Source organism: Alligator mississippiensis, chromosome 3 (genome assembly GCF_030867095.1).
Source record: "Alligator mississippiensis isolate rAllMis1 chromosome 3, rAllMis1, whole genome shotgun sequence".
NCBI lineage: Eukaryota > Metazoa > Chordata > Crocodylia > Alligatoridae > Alligator > Alligator mississippiensis.
Window position 1 is genome coordinate 260,865,362 of NC_081826.1, and position 16,589 is coordinate 260,881,950.

The window sequence follows — 16,589 nt, forward strand, 5'->3', positions numbered from 1 at the left end:
GTAAGGATGCAGTACCTTTCCTACCTTGACTCACTACTATCTGTCAAAACCTTGTCTACCAAGCAACTTCTCCATAATAACCATGGGTCTGGTTATGTGCAGCACCTGAAACATCTCAGAATCTAGTGAAAAGCTTGTATTATTAAAAAGGTGAATTGGAATTTTAATCTATTTCTAGGGATCATATATTGCTTCATGTTATATACTTAATGTTACTGTTTATATTTAAAGGCCAAATAACACCATTGATCCTCTTGCTAACTTTCTGGTGACTGGCGTAAATCGCATGCTTCTATAATTCCATATTATCTTAACTGAAATAATTAAGTAGACCTCATGAGAGGAGTTTAAAAGCCATAAAGTTGGCACGAATAAAAAGAGATTATTATTCCAGAAATGTAGAATGTGACATGGGATGGCATTTAAAATTAGTTGATTTAAATGTTTAATTAAAAACTGATTTACTCCTTTAAAACTTTGCAGTATTCCCATTGATTCAATGGATATTTTCTCTGGAAGCTTAGCTTTTACAAGATCATACACAGGCTGTTTTATGCAAGGATATAATTAATGGGAAATGAGCACAGACATGCATGCACAGTCAATCAGTCATGGAATGTCTATGCAACTACCTATGTGCAACTACCTATGTGTAGTGCAAATGGGTGGGGAGTGGGTGAAGCTGCTAGCACATTTGAAACTTTATGAAATTGTGTAGACAGTTTCCAGTATCATCCACCACATTAAGACAAAAGTATCAACTAAATAATTTTTGACAATTCATATAGCACACAAAGCTATGAAAGAGGCTAGCATTTGCTCATTTTTAAAAAAATGTGTCTAGGTGTCTTGAATTAGAAAGGGGGCTTCTGAAGAACAAAATTAGTATTTGACAGGAACCAAACATACATGGGAATATATTCATTATTCCTCTGTGGCCTGCACAACAAAAAACAAGGGTTTGTTATAAAGTGGTAGTATTTTGGATCTTTGGGAAGATCTGAAAATGCAGACATAGATTCTATTGCTTATCTGTGATGAAGCAAATTTATCATCTGTCACATTTTCAGTAGCAATTATTATATTTTAAACAATATTGAATGGTTTAGAAAAGTTTTCATTATTATGTCTCAAAATACATAAGGAATATAATATAAAAAGGAAAACATTCAGTATTGTAAGAAAAAAGGCATTTACTTGACTTTAATATTCTAGTATGGTTTGGTAACTGACATCATCAGCATAATATATTTTAACGCCTGAACATGTAATCTTATATGCAGATCCCTGCTCACAAAATCAGTGGAGCCTCACAGATAAGCAGGGATTTGCCTGAGAGTATCCAGTTGCTAGATTCAAACCTTATATGCATAAAGAAAGTCTGTTTTAAAATGATAATCTATAGAACGTTGCTTGTAGTCACCTACTGAGGGCAGTCAGCTCCTGTTTCTTCAAATGATAAAATTTGATCCAATTGCTTTGCATGCTACCTTTACATCTTGATAATGTTGACTTGTATTGTGGCTCCATGGGGTTTTTTTGTTTGCTGTATATTTGCAAACACAAAATGAAACATGAATTCAAAGAACGAAAAGCATTTCATTTCTTAAAATAGCTCATTTTAGAAAGCCCAATTTCAAATTCATTCAAATTATTCAATCAAAGAGCTTTCCATGTAAGTTTTGCCTGATGGAGTAGAACATCAGGCCAAAAGTGTACTTTAAAATGTTAATTGAATATAGTAGCACAGTTCCCAGATCTCTTTTAGGCAAAAGTTACTGAAGGCACATAAACTGGAAATGTTTATCAGCACATGTATTTTTTAACATTGTAAAGACCATAAGTATTTTTAATTTGTGTTGAAATAACCATTGTTCATTTACAAGTTTTCAATGATTTTTTTTCTATCTTAGGTTTATTAGTTAAGTAAATCAGTGTTAAGCCCTGTGAGCACAGGACACACTTATACACAAACTATTTATGCTGATATATGGAAATGAAAATATACAGGGTTGTCAGAAGAGCATTACAGCTTTAAACAGGACCATTTCCAAACTTGTTCCAATGAAATAATGTTGCAGAGGCAAAATGTGCTGTTTTTTTTTAAATTAAGGTGCTGAGTACCATCAGGTAGATGCTAACTATTCTCAACTTTAATTTCAGAGGATTAAATACTGATAAATTACTGCATTTGTTCACATGCCACACTTCCCAAATAAATCATGTGCCTTGTTTTGGGAAGGCAGAATGAAGAAAAAAAGATTTCTCCAATCATGGATGTATGGAGCAGGAACTGAGCCTTCAACTCACTCATTGGCTAATTTTGGGGTAAATGATACATGTGGTATGTGAGTAAATATGGTAATGTCTAGTTAGCTGCTAGCACTACCTCTAGTTTCTGTGGCAGTAATGGGACCTGGATCAATTCCTGAGTAATCTGCAGGGATCCTCGTTTTCTCTGATAAAAAATCACAAATTCTCTGATTAAAAAAATCACAAATTCTCTAATTAAAACCATGCTTAAAATGACCAAAATCCATGCTTAAAATGAAAGGCTACCATATATATAGGTATCAGTTGGACACAATGTTTTATTGATATTTGTACAGTTTCAAAGCAGTTTGGAAGCCTACCAGTTCTTCAATTGCTGTAATAAAATAAATTCTATATACCTATATATTTTGGCATTTGATTTTGGGTTTTTCATCATGGAAAACCAGAACTCCTGCTGAGACCTCTCTGTACACCCCAGGGAATTATGCACAGAAGAATTCAAAATTATGTGCAGAAAAATTCATAATTATGTGCAGGAAAATTCAAAATTATACAATTTTTTTATTTATTTTTTTACAAATTAACCTAAATATAACACTATTTGAATCTTCTTTAGAAATATATACAGGTACTTTGTATGGTTGGGGGTGCATGTGGGGTGTGTGTGGGGGGGATTTGTGAAGGTGTGGGAGGGTGTGTGTATATGTGAGATTTATGGGGGGTTGTGAAGGAGTTGGGAGGTGTGGGTATGGGAGTAAGTGGGGTTTGTGAGTGGGTGGGGCTTGGGGAGGGAATGCAGTGGGGTGTGGGTGCATGTGTAAGGTTTGTGGGTGGGTGTGGGCTTTGGTTGGAGGCTCAGCAGCAGGAAGCAGAGCCCCTGGTGGCATGTGCCTCTGAGTCCCAGGGTCTGCATGTGCTGGCATGGAGCCAGTCTGGCCCACTGGTCTGTGCCTTCGGACCAGACTGGGCTGGCTCAATAGCAGCACAGGAGGATCACGGCACTGCAGATGGGAGCTGCAGGCAATCGGGCTGGGTGGGCTCCTCACTTCCATGGGCAGCTTTCTGCTGGTGTGCTGGAAGCCCCATGTGGAGGCATGGAGCCGGCCGGCCTGGTGCAATGGTTCATGGACTAGGAGCCATGCACCATCAGGCTGGGTGGGCTTCATGCCTCTATGTGGGGCTTCCAGCACTTCAGTAGGAAGCTGCTCATGGAGGCAAGGAGCCTGTCTGGCCTGATGGTGCATGATTGTACCTGCACGTGTGGCTTCCCGCCTGGCCTGATGGCATGCAGCTCCTGGTCCATGCACCATCAGGACGGGTTGGCCCTCCACATGGGGCTTCCCATGGACACCTCCCCACTCCCTCAGCCTCTACCTACTCCACTGGCTCTTCCCACACCCTCAACCCCCCCACCCCCCAGCCCTGGCAGTCACCCTCACTCACTCCACAGCCCCCGCCCTGCTCCCCTGCTGGTCCCCAGCCCCCTGCAAGCCCCACTTACCTGAAAGGCTGCAGGAGGGAAAGCGTGCCTGAGCCAAGCCCTGGATGACAGAGGCTCAGGCCCTGCCCCTTCTCCTCTCCCTCAGGACAGGGCTCAGGGTTTGCCACTCCTTTTGCAAGAAGCTTTTGCAGGCTGGAACTCTGCCAGCCTGCAGAGAGCTCTTTGCAAAAGTGGAAAATCCATGGGTATCTCTGTTATAATGAAAAATCCGTTTTCTTCTCTGTTAAAAGGGAAAATCCACATTTTTTTCTGTTTTCCCTGGTAATTTGCTTAAGACCACAGAACTGGGTTTGGACTTTAGAACTTTCTGCTTCCCAGACCTCTACCTAACACATATGTCTCTTGCTCATATTGTAGAGAGTTTATAATGCTTTGAGTGTTGATGTAGGGATGAGAATTTTTAAATTAGCAGATATAGTGGTGGAAATACGCTTGTCAGGACAATTCCCTGGTATTTCTACATTCAGTGGGTCTCTAAAACTGGCATTTCTTCTAAAGTTCAGTATTGTTGGCTGAAGATCCATGAATTTATAAAGCTGGATTAAAATCTCTCCTTTCTTCTACAACCCACTTCCTGTTTGGGAGAATCTGAGATCACAAATGGGGAAATCGGGAAGAATATGTGGTCTACCCTTGTATATTACAGAGTTAAGAAAAAATATCAATTTCAATGGGGAATGCAGATTAATGCATAGTTTGTAACACTGATGATGTACCTAAGATCTATGTTAAACATCTGGAGGAATATATGTGTTTTAAAAAGTCTCATGTAAATAGTGTAAATTAAGTTCATAATAATAATATGACCCTACATATGTGGTGTTAGAATACACAGAGTGATTACTTTGAATAATATCTGTCTAAAATAAATCTGTTTTGTAACTTTTCTCCTTTGATGCATGGCATGGTATTAAAGCATCTCTCAGGATGCTATCATAGATGGACACTATATTCACTCTTTGAATAAAGGGATTTTGGCTTAGCATAATTTTTAATGGGTCCAGCTGCACTTCTCCATGATTCTAGGATATAATTCTGAAACGACTTTGTGAACAGATTATTTCATGAGAAGAAAAATGCTGATTGCTTGTTATACACCAAACTGTCTCTTGCTCACTTACCACACCCTCCCAAAATGGTGGGGAAAAAGCTAAGAAAACAAGACAATATATTTTTTCTCTTTATTTACCCATTGTTTTGCTTTTAGAGGACTGCTCCAACTCCCACTGAAGTCAGTGGGAATCTTACCATTTGTCTCAGTGAGAGGAGGACAACTAGATTTGCCAGAGGAAAAATAACTAATTAAGCTTCACTGCAAATATCAGTTTTTAAAAGACACCTTTTTACATTTTTTGCCTTTTGCCAGCTTTTATTTGTCTCCCTTTTTCTCCCTTAAGCATGGTGTTATTGCTACAGAAGATGAAGAGTATTTTATTGAACCTTTAAGGAATATAACTGAAAATTCCAATAATTTTAGTTATGAAAATGGTCATCCTCATGTTATTTACAAAAAGTCTACCATGTACCAACGACATCTCTATGATCACACTCACTGTGGTGTCTCAGGTAAATAAGCTTGAATATCAATTATATTTTTATTTCTTTATAAAATTGTCATTTCAGATTTAAAACTAAGATAATGCTGTGATTTCTACACTGGTTCCATGTACAGAATATAACAGAATTCCATTGGAGTGAGTTTAGTGTTAGGAACTCTCCTTTTGGATGATGCCATGCACCCCTTTGAAAGGTAGCTTTGCATTTTTTTCAGATTCAAGTCAAGAATATAGTGTCTTGAAGACTAAGGCACTGGGCATAAGTCTTGTTTTATTCCTGTATTGAGTACAATGGTAGTGATGAGCACAGGCTTCTTCCCAGCATCCTGTAAATGTACTTCAATCTTGACTGGAAGGCAGGACTTGAGTGACTAAGTGTTACAGCTTAATGATTAGTAAGTGTTGGATCTCATTTGAGCAAACTTAACAGTAATACACATCTGTCATGTGTCATGATTGGTAATATATTTAGAACTGAGTAAGAATTCCTACTTAAGGGTATTTGTGATTCATTGACACTAATTATTCATTCAATTTGTTAAGATTATTCCAAAGATAGATGGGTAGGTGATCAAATTATGGTGTTACAAGAATGCCTTCATAGATTTTATTGAAAGATGGTTCTGTTCAAATCTTCCGTTTTCTATCCAACCTTCTCAAATATCTTCCTTTTGTCCTGAATTTCACTTGTTTGAATTTAAGCCAAAAGATAATTTCTTGAGGACAGTTTGGAATACATCTGACAGGCTGGTTTTGATTTACAGATCTAGAAAAAGATTTTTTACTTGTTAGAAAAATGTTCCAAGCTAGTGTTTACATATCTCTCAAGAAAGTTTGTTCTTGCAAGTTCACTCCAGTCTCGGGCATTAGTCCCTAGTGAGATCTAGCGTAGGACAGATTTGGCAAATATTAATTTCAAAATAAAAAATAACAAATGGCTTATTGATGTAACCTCTTTTGGCTTTTCTTGCTGGAGACTCTAACTTCTGCTGGCACTAACTGACTGAGGTTACAACACAGGTTGTCTACAAGAGCCATGCTTGGAGAAGAGTTTTCCTGAGTGACTCACTTAACTGGGTTCAGGGTCTAGTAGCAGGAAATGTTAAGCATTCTGTGCTCCTTAGTACTCTGTGTAAAACTTCTGTGTTGGCTTGGAAACTTATTGCATCCATAACCCTCTTTTGCTGGCTATAAAGTCCTTCATCTTCTCTCCTGCCGTGTACGGCAGGGCTTGGAATGGATCACTAGCTGATTTCCACTCTTTTGTGACCAGTCAGGGAGTGGGTACCCAAGCAGTCCTCTGGTTAGGAAAAAGAATTGGCCCCAGAGAATAAGAATATTAACATATTTGGGTGTTCTAATTTGTTCATGTCACAATCAACTTTTACAGAAACAACCACCTCTTCAACTCCTCCTGTTTAGTGAGAGGTTTGTGGAATACCAGTCAGTGCTTTATTTCCCATGATCATATCCCCAGAACCAGGAGCGAATATTAGCCCCTCCTTTGGACAACATTTCACAAATGGAAGGAAGGAGAAATTAACAGTGGGCTCACCTACATGAGACACTCACTAACTGCTCAGGCCTAATAACTGCAGTAGTGGGTCACAGCACAGATAGTGATAATATGCTACTGCACAGTAGTGTCACTAAAGGGTTCGCCGGCACTACTGCACAGTAACTCTGGTTACTGTGCATTTATTTAGTACTTGATCATAGAAGTACTAAATTAAATGTGCAGTAACCACTGTGTATTACTGAACATGTAGATGTGCCCAGTAGTTAGGAAATCATTCCTTCCAAGTTAGGGGAGATAAGATATAAATTGCTCCTGTGCTACGTGGGGTTTGCTGGTACAGCTACATCAGTCTAGCAAGCCTGGCAGTATTTTTCTAGGGTTGTTTAGACTTTGTTAAGTTAATGTTTCACTACCTGAACACATGTAAGTCCTACTATGCACTCAATATAGCCTCATACAAGACATTTTTGGCATGCGCATGGATTTTAGATCCTGTTTCCATCTGTACAGCTAGACTTGTTATTATGGCGGTACATGCTCTGTTCTGCCTGCATAGGTGTGCAATTTCCCCAAAGTCTGGTCAGATAAAACTATAACCAGCAACTATTTGTTAGTGGAGGAGCAAGTGGCCTCTTCCATATTTGAGTCCAGGACTCTAGTGATTAGGGCACTTGCCTCCAGAGTGGGAGACCCTGATTCTAAGCCTTGCTGAGCCAGAGGGGGTTAACATGCATCTCCCACTTCCCAGTAAACTAATCTAACCACTAGGCACTGTTCTCTTCCTTCTGAAGTTGGCCATTTGGGCAGCCAAGGAGGAAAGATATGTTGGGTAAGAAAGAGCACTAGCTAGGGAGAGTATGGCTCAGTAAGATGAGCACTGCCTTGGAAGGGAGGTGGTCCTGGTTTCAGTCCCCGTTCCTATCCTAAATGGCATTTTTGTACTTTAATATTAATTGAGTAAAATGGATAGGTAGCTTCTATCCCATGAGACCAGAACTCAGGACCTTTTCCCTGGGCAGTGCCTAGCTCACTAAGCTATGCATTCAGTTAACAGTTCACTTAAACATGTATAAATTCACTACATTAACTGGTTTTGTTGTGAGCAAAGTTGTTGTCTACTAGGATCATTTTTCTGTTTAAGTTGCACTAGTACAATCCACAGTGTTACCACTAGTTTCAATGGAACTGTTGTTTAAATATAAAGGTTATAATATAAAGCTGAGCTATCAATGATACAGCCCACAGGCTGGGTCTAGCTCACAGAGCCATATCATTTGGCCTCCTGGAGGGTCTGGAGCTGGTGCTGAGTTCTGGTGTATGGAGTCCTGCTGGGATCCCATGTCATTGTTGGAGGGGCAAAGCAACAGGCACTTTAATCCCTGCAGCAGTTAACTCTACCACTGTTCACCCCACTGCTAGTGGTGGGTCTTGATCCAGCCTGTGAGGCTTTTTACAGTCCGGATCTCACCTGAGGAACCAAGCGAGTTTGACAGCCTATATGTGAAATTATTCTCTCCCCCAGCAGAAAAAGGTTTCACATTTTCATCCCTCACCTTCCAGTCCTTACTAATCAATTAAGTTCTTCCTTCACTGTGGGCTTGAAGTCAATAACAAAACTGCTACTGATTTCAGTAGGTGTGAAATCAGGTCCTATATGCTTCTAGATTCATACTAAATTCAATATGAATTTTGTTGTGAGTCGCTGGGCCCCTTCAGATTGCAATGACTTCAGTGGTAACTGTGCAGCATCTTGTGGAATCAAGCCCTTGTGATTACCTTTGTTTTTCTATCCAGTTGTATGCCTCTTTCTGAAATGTTAATAATACATGCAAAGTTTTCCAAATGCAGAATCAGATTAAGCTGTGAGGTAAGCAGGTAAAACTGCCATAATTCAGAGCTGAATTTGGCTCATAGTTTACAGTCAGTATGAATATACAAGTTTCATAAATAATGTATTGTAGTCTTCTCCCATTAACCTTGCAACAAACTTCATGCAGCATATTTACTTTCACGTTGTACAGCACATTTACCTACATAATTTGTGCAAAAAAGTTTAGTGCTTACTTGTATTGTTAAGGTTGCAAAGGTTCCCATTATAACATGCTTTTTTCATACTCAACGTTTTCAGAAATATCCTTTTGTTGATATATTCTGTATGCAGATTTTGTGTGGAGATGTATTATTGTTCCTGAAAATTTAAAAACAAAATGTTTTCAGCTGTCTTGTTGGAGAGGGAACAGTATATTTCCCTGGCACATTAACAGACACTTCTGAACTGAATGTAGTGACAATAAAAGTGATTGCAGTTTGAAACCTGAAAACTGGCAAGTATAATTCTGGGATGGCATAAGTGTTGCTGTTTCATATATAGGGCAGATTTAACATGCACTGTTTAGCCTAATATGAAAAAAAAAATCAAGTATCAACAAGTTTGCATAATTACAATATCAAAGAAGTCAGGAAATGCAGCACAGAATGTTACACAAATTGATATTAACAAGGTCACATGGCCTAGATCTATTTGTTTTCTATTCCTGTTTATCTGGTTCAGTACGTGGCTTCATAGAAGAATGCATGTTGGAAAGTGTATTCCCCAAAACAAAAATAATCACAACTGAGTTAGGTTTGTTATGAGTATATTTAGCATATGTTTTTCAGGCCCCCTCTACACATTACATGTATGGACAATTAGGTTAACTGCACGGTTAAGACCAGCTACACAAAGTAGCTATCACACAATAAAAAGTTCCAACTAACTATTAAGTTAAACCTTGAAAATGTGTACTAACTTTATAGCTGGTGCTATTGAGTCTTAATCTGCATGTGCTGCAGGGTCTTCCCTGCATTGCCCTGTCAGCTGATGGGGCTCCTGGCTGCAGGGGTACACCATGCCCAGCGTGAAAATCCCAAGCCCAGAGGATCATTACAGTTGCGATCCCCAAGGCTCAGGGGTGCATGAAACCCCTGAGACCACCACATGTGCAGCCAGGACTGAGAGTCCTACACCTGATGGGGCTCTTGGTCCCAGCTGTGCCACCTGTGCAGGCAGGATCAAGAGCCCCATCATCAGGTGCAGGACTCTTAGTCCCAGTTGCTTGTGCAGACCAAAAGCCCAGTCAGGCACACGATTCTCAGTCCTGCCTGCACATGGCCCCCATGTGTGGGAGCCTCCTTAGTAATGGGGGCTCCCAGCCATGGGAACCTGCTTCTTGCTGATGCCAGGATTGGGCTCCCCCTACACTGGCAATAAGATTCAATTGGATCTAATACACAATCCCACAATAGTACCTCCTGCCATGCATTTGTGGCACAGCAAGAGGTGAATGTGCGTGGATCGTGCATTAAGTCCAATCATGCCTTTACCTACATGCAGAGATGACCATAGCAAGTTGCGAGCCCCAGACATGGCGGGGGTGGGGGGGTGAACAGCCCCCAAAGCACAGGGGCCTGGGGAAGTCACCCCAATTGGCCCCCCACTAGGGACAGCCCTGCCTGCATGTGTAGAGGGGGCATCATTGTTTGGCAGTAACAAAGAGCCAGCTCCAGTCTATGTTGTGTTGAGTACTCTCTGGGTAATCTCATGGATTCCAGAGAGGTGGTACAAAATTCAAATTGAAATTGTGGTAGAACCTGGCCCAGTATAAATTTGCATGAATAAATTGGTAGTATAAAGTTGATAGCCTTACCTAAATTCACAAATCTATGATCTTGTCTTGTTCTGTTAGAACAAGGCATTGTAGCACAGACAAAATAAGATGACCCATGATCTGGAGTCACTTTAATATAAAATTTAAGTGAATCAGTTAAGGTTTGCATTTCAGTCTCTTTTCTGAGGTGCCTGAACTGTATGGTTTTGTATGTAACATTTACTGCAGTATTACTGAAATATATTTTTTGTGGTCTGCTATCTTTTCATCTTTACCATGGCACCAAGGACAAGAGCAGAAGTAATGAAATTGGATAGTATTGTTATCATCTTTCATGTTAGCACTGTTATAATCCTAAAGCCTCTGCTAATTCAGGAAAAAGTATTATTTGCAAGAGAATAAATTCTTTGAATTATTATTCTGTATCCTGTATTAATTCCATTGTATCACACTACTTGCTGAGTGAATGTTGACTTCATCATTTGTATACAAAACTAATTTAACACTATTATCATTCTGTACCATGTAAAAGAGTTTGTGGTCTGTTCCTGCTTCTACTGAAATCAATGGTAAAATCATAGAATCATATAAAATTAGGGTTGAAAGGGATCTCAAGAGGTCATCTAAACCAACTCTCTGCTTAAAGCTGGACCATCACCAACTAGATAATTCCAGCCAGGGCTTTGTCAAGCTGGGCCACCTCTCTAGGTAAAATTCTCATCAGCTTCCAAAGGTAAAGTTAGTTGAGTTTTCTGTTTACATCAGATAGTTAAACTTTACCTAATACTTTACTAATACCTAATGCTCTGTGTAGCGACACTCTAATGTGTATAATTTAAGAAATTTCACACTGATTGTCAGACCTTTTTTGTCCCAAATGATTTTAATAGCAGAATAACTAAGATGCTTCAACATTTCCATATAGTAAAAATGTATTAGAATTGTAAGCTAGGCTACTTTTGGAGAAATTATGTTGTAACTAATTTTAATTATTTATAAATACATGTTATGACTACAGACTAATAGGGCCAAGACAATGATTCAAGTCATCTTCAGTGGGACTTTTATGACTTCAAAATTTGCTCACTGAGGTTTTTCCTGATAGTTTGCGTGCTGCAGTTCTTCATACATGCCGACTCTTTTCAAATGGCAGAAGACTCTAAATCCATCAGGAGTTTCACTGGTAGATTACTTGGTCCTAGCTGTCACTAGATTGTCACAACCTGTCACTGCACTAAGAGCAGCAACTTAGATTTGGTTGACTGGTATGTTCTGCCTGATTCTGTACCGTTTCAGTGAGGCAAACAGTTGTTAACCTGGTTTAAGTGGTCACCTTGAACTGCAGTGGAATTGCAGAAATATGGTAAGTAGGCATGGCTGGTGAACTGAGAGTGGTGGGGTGGTGAAGCATCCCATAGGGAGAGTGGGGTTTTCAGCCAGCCAGCCGGGAGTGGAGTTTGCAGCTGGCCGGGGGGGGGGGGGGGGAAGAGGGGGGGTTGCAGTCAGCCGGGCAATCCGGTCAGTAGCAGGGAGGCTGCCAACCCCCCTGCTCCCAGCTGGCTGCAAACCCCTCACTTACCGCGCTGCCAGCCTGCTGCAACCTCTCCCCATCCCAGCTCCCATGCGACGCTCCACCGCCCCACCAGTCAGTTCATCAGCAGCACCTGATGATAAGCTGTATTAGCCTGGGTGGATCTAGGATTTTGAAAAAAGGGATGCAGATGGTGTGATGCATCATTACATATAATACAATACATATTTTTCTAGAGGTAAAAAGAAACTAGAAGCTTTACTAATATGGTAGGGGGCTAGGGCTATATTATTCAATTCCAGTTCAAAGCAAGAACAAATACAACTTTATTGGAAGGTATATTAATTTACTATATCATACATTTTGTATTAAAAACAGAACAAATTAGGCAAAAGCAATAAAAAGTTGTTTCTTTAGTCCTGTAGTCATTATAATTAAATGTACATCTCTTTCTAATTCATAAAATGAAATAAAGCTTTCTTGAGCATCTTGACAGTGAATCCAATACTTCACTGAAAGTTATTTCCACAGTGGAGTTGATGTTTTTATGTAGAGTAAAAAACAGTCTGCAAGACTGTGAATTAGGAGCTACATTACCAGGAGGAAATAAGAGACGGCAAAATTGTAGAAGAAGGAATCTTGATTAATGGAACATTAATACCATTAAAAAGGAGAGGGAGTTGTTAACACCTGTGGAATAAAGGGTTTAGAAGGAATCAGGTAGATTACAATGAACCATGACATCAATTGACTCCGTCTCTGCTGCTGGAATAGAAATGCTTCTGCTACTACCAGGCAGTTGGTTCTAAAGTTTAGGTGGAACAGGAAGCAAAGAGGGGTGCAACTGCATCATTGCACCTCCTCCTCTGTATATTAGCAATATAGCATTAAAAGTTAAAATAAAATGACTTAGAGCTGATTCCATACACACCCACATCTACTGCATTTTTGCACATACCATGTGCCCCAAAGTAAATAATTTACTTTGTTTTTGGAAGGCATAATGTAGAAAAAAAAGATTTTTCCAGAGTCATGACTGACTGTGACAGAGTAAATCCTCCTGGAAATATGGAGTGTTCAGAAAATGTATCATCTCAGGAGACAGTCTTGGTGAGGATGAAGGAAATTTCTGGTATGGCAGGGCAGCAAAAAGACTAGACTCTTGACCCTTGCAAGGGCAGTAGGAATACTGTTACTTCTTTACTGTAAATAGTTACTTAAGTTCCTGCAAATAATGAAAGTGTTATTACCACTTCACAAGCCTCATCAAGATACTACAGGCTACAGCAGCCCACTTACCTGGAGCCACCTCAATTGCTCCTTCAGGCACAAGCTACAGTAGCTATGGCTGCTAGAGGGTTAACACAGGACTCTGCTCCTTCTCCTTGTTGGGGCCAAAAACAAGTGGCAGCCATCTTGACAGCCAGAAGCAAGAAGACACTGGTCTAATATTTTTTCTGATTTCTGTCCAGCGCAGAATATCACTTTCCCTGCTTAAGACATGTACCCCAATTTTGGAGGGCTGGTTTTGTGGGGAAAGGTACATGTGGTATATGAGTAAATATGGTATTTTCAACTCAATAGCATCAGCATTATCTCTGTGTTTGTTTAATATTTATGCATAGCTATTTTTTTAAATAATTGAAATAAATAAAATTTCCAGGGAAAAAAACAATTATTATGGTTGAATATATGTATAATTAACATAAATTTGTTTTAACCAGGTGGTTATTAAAGCATTTTAGTGCTTCTAATTCCAGTCTAGATCATTTGATTTTAATGATAGATTAAACCAGATTAGCTCAACAGATTTTAAAGATAAAGAGGCATAGGAAGGTTAGTAGTTATAGTTGTTCTGTTTTATAAAGATATAACAATGTGGAAAATAGACCCTACTGAGTTTTACAAGTTTGAATATTTTAACTAGTATTTCCATAACACATTTGAATTTCTTTTAGGTTCATATTTAATGCTTAATTCCCTAGTTTTATAATACTAGTTTTGGCAATAATTACAACATTCTTATGGGGTTTTTTACTTTTAAGTTACTTTACTGATATATACTTTCTTTCTTTATGCTTGTTCATTTCGAACCTTGGGCACTGTTCCTCTGTTTCATTGGCAAAATAAGGATAAAAAATACCTACTCATTTTTGTAAAGTAGACTTAATGTGCTTGATGCAAGGTTCTCTATCAAGATGAGTTTGTTATATACTTTCTGAAAGGTACATATTGGAATACATTAATTAAAAAAAAATAATTCTTGCATGTTTCCAAAAAAAACCTCCTTCTAATCTATATGTTATTTTTATAAAATAAGTTAGAAGTGCACTGAAACTTCTCAAACAACTAAGTTTTATCAAAGTTGGGTTTTTAAAAATCTAACTACAAAATGTATCAGTAATATCTAGAATTTATCAAAGTCTAAGTCATTACTTCATTGATGCCAAAATCTTTGAACAATTAAAGCTAACTTAAGTTTTCTTGGACAGTGATGAAATTCAGGAAAGTGCTTTGTACCGATTACAAGAACTTCAGCAAGTTTTAGTACTCGAAGATATTTTGCTTAAATTACTATAATCTTTTATGAGCTGCAATATAGTAGAACCCAGATGGTTTGTCAGGTTAGGTTCCTCATCTCCTTGTGAAAATGAGTGTTTGTAAACCAACTAGAGTGCATACAATTACAGGAAACAACCATAAGATACCACTAAGCTGCTTTAGCTAAATAGAGAAGCAGAGTCCTTTTGAAGAAAAAATAGCTGCAGAAAACAGCTGTGTGAATCCCCCTCCCTTAATTTGGCAACATTCTATGAACTAAGTGGTATGTGAAGCACCTGCATATGGATAAAACAGGTTTGACTGTAGTAATAAACCAGTGTCCCAGAGAAAGGACCTTCTTATTTTCATTTTCCAAGTTGTCTAAAATTTAATATGGGTCTTCTAAAGCCATCTGTTTTATGGACTGTATAAATTAATTAATAAGAAATATATTATAATCAAAAGGACCTGAGGATTTGAAACCAAGACCCAAAACATTTTCTTTATTGATGAATTATTCTCCAGCAAAAATTAGGTATAGTAGAACCTGAATCATTCAGCTCTGGGTGGAACCCATCTAATTTGTAGCAGGCTGCCTAATTAAGGTGAGCTGCTCAGCTGTGTCTGCTGTGGCATTTTCTTCAAGAGGCCCCTGTTTCTCTGATCCTTGAGTTTATCAGTAGTCCCCGGAGCTGGTCAGAGGAATGGTGCCCTTTGATATAAAAGCTGCAGCAAAGATTGGCTCCTGTGTTGTAGTTTTCTGAAGCTGTGTGGTTAATTTGTTAACCTGAAGCATTGCAGCGGGATAAGGGACCTATCTGTGAAGTATCTGGATTCTGCCAGAGGCTTCCTTTGACACCAAAGGCACTCTTCAAGTTTAACCAGTTGTAGTAAATAAATATTTATTTCTGGAGGTATTACTTGCAGACTAGTTCTATTCAGAGCCATCAGGCCAGCAAACAGATACTTTAGCCCATTGTTATTTAGCAGGGCATTTAAATATGTTTAGCTGTAATTGTTAGTTAAATACTATTCAGAAAATACCTTATTTACTTTAATATAAGGGCAAGGTACAGAAAGTCAAAAAAGGCTGAGGATGAATCAGTTCAGTCTTTGCAGGTTAGTCTAAGCTGCATAGATTAAATTGAAACAGAAGTTAACGGACATTTACCTTTGTTTCAGGAAATGCAGCCACATGCCTATGGTGGCTTGGGTCAGAAGCCAGGAGGTGCTAGAGCACAACTCTCTGGCTGTGTGTTCACTTCCTCTTCCTGCTGCCCCTGAGGTATATGGGATTTGCAGTCCAGAATTACAGCAAACTCTGTAGGGTTTTCCTCACTTCTTCTTGCCTCCTGGGGTTTGTAGTCCACAGCTGCAGTCAGCAGTAAGTTTGAGTGGAGGAAGTGGTGTTTAACCCCCCCTCCATGGCCCCAGGCTCCAGCCAGGGTTTGCCTGGAGGAAAGCACCCCCCAACTGGGTTGCATCCCCAGCCAGGCTTGCCCCTTCCCCCACTCTGTTGTCAGCCAGTCCTCACTAGTCCAGCTAGGGGACAGAGGCAGGGCCAGCCCTGCTTTCTGGAGCAGGCAGCATAGCATAGCCCAGCCCAGGTATACAAAGCGTGCTGGGGGACTTAAACCAGGTTTATCTTAAACCAGTTTCAGCCATTTTGTAATTGGTTTATGTGCCTTCTGTTCTGTTACAGGTTTAAACCACTTTCTGATTACTTAAACTGATTTATTTGTAACTTCTGACCCTAGCCAAGATGACCTCCAATAATTAGATTCTGTATCAGAAAAATTTAGACATGTGTTTGTTATTTTCCAGGTATAGAATCTAATTATTAGAGGGTTTTGTTTTCTTTTTAATTTGTCCCCTTACCAGTGCTACAGCAGGGAAAGTAAATCTGGGGGAGTCAGGTGGTCTCCTTGCCCTCTGCCCCCACCTCCACATTCTTCCCTCTGCAGCAGCTTCTTGTTCTCCTTATTGTTAGGCCCTGCTCTTTCCTGAGCACATGAAAGTG

The 16,589-nt window shown here is 39.4% G+C and overlaps 1 protein-coding gene and 1 long non-coding RNA gene across 4 annotated transcripts in view; one reads left to right on the top strand and one right to left on the bottom strand.

The window, feature by feature from the left end:
* Positions 1-16,589, top strand: part of ADAMTS6 (ADAM metallopeptidase with thrombospondin type 1 motif 6) — a 352,249-nt gene that overhangs the window by 19,515 nt on the left and 316,145 nt on the right. For both annotated transcript variants that reach the window (XM_019496068.2, XM_059725136.1), the window contains exon 4: positions 5,173-5,341. In XM_019496068.2, the coding sequence (XP_019351613.1) occupies positions 5,173-5,341 (169 nt within the window). The remainder of the gene's footprint in view (positions 1-5,172; positions 5,342-16,589) is intronic.
* LOC109285308 (uncharacterized) lies at positions 1,195-15,922 on the bottom strand. Of its 2 annotated transcripts, none has more exons than XR_002093044.2 (3): positions 15,741-15,921; positions 8,915-9,038; positions 1,195-1,546 (listed from the first exon to the last, which is right to left on the bottom strand). It is a non-coding gene; the product is annotated as an uncharacterized LOC109285308 (long non-coding RNA). The 2 variants fall into 2 exon arrangements; XR_009461121.1 differs by lacking the exon at positions 1,195-1,546 and adding an exon at positions 5,335-6,097 and having other exon boundaries at positions 15,741-15,922.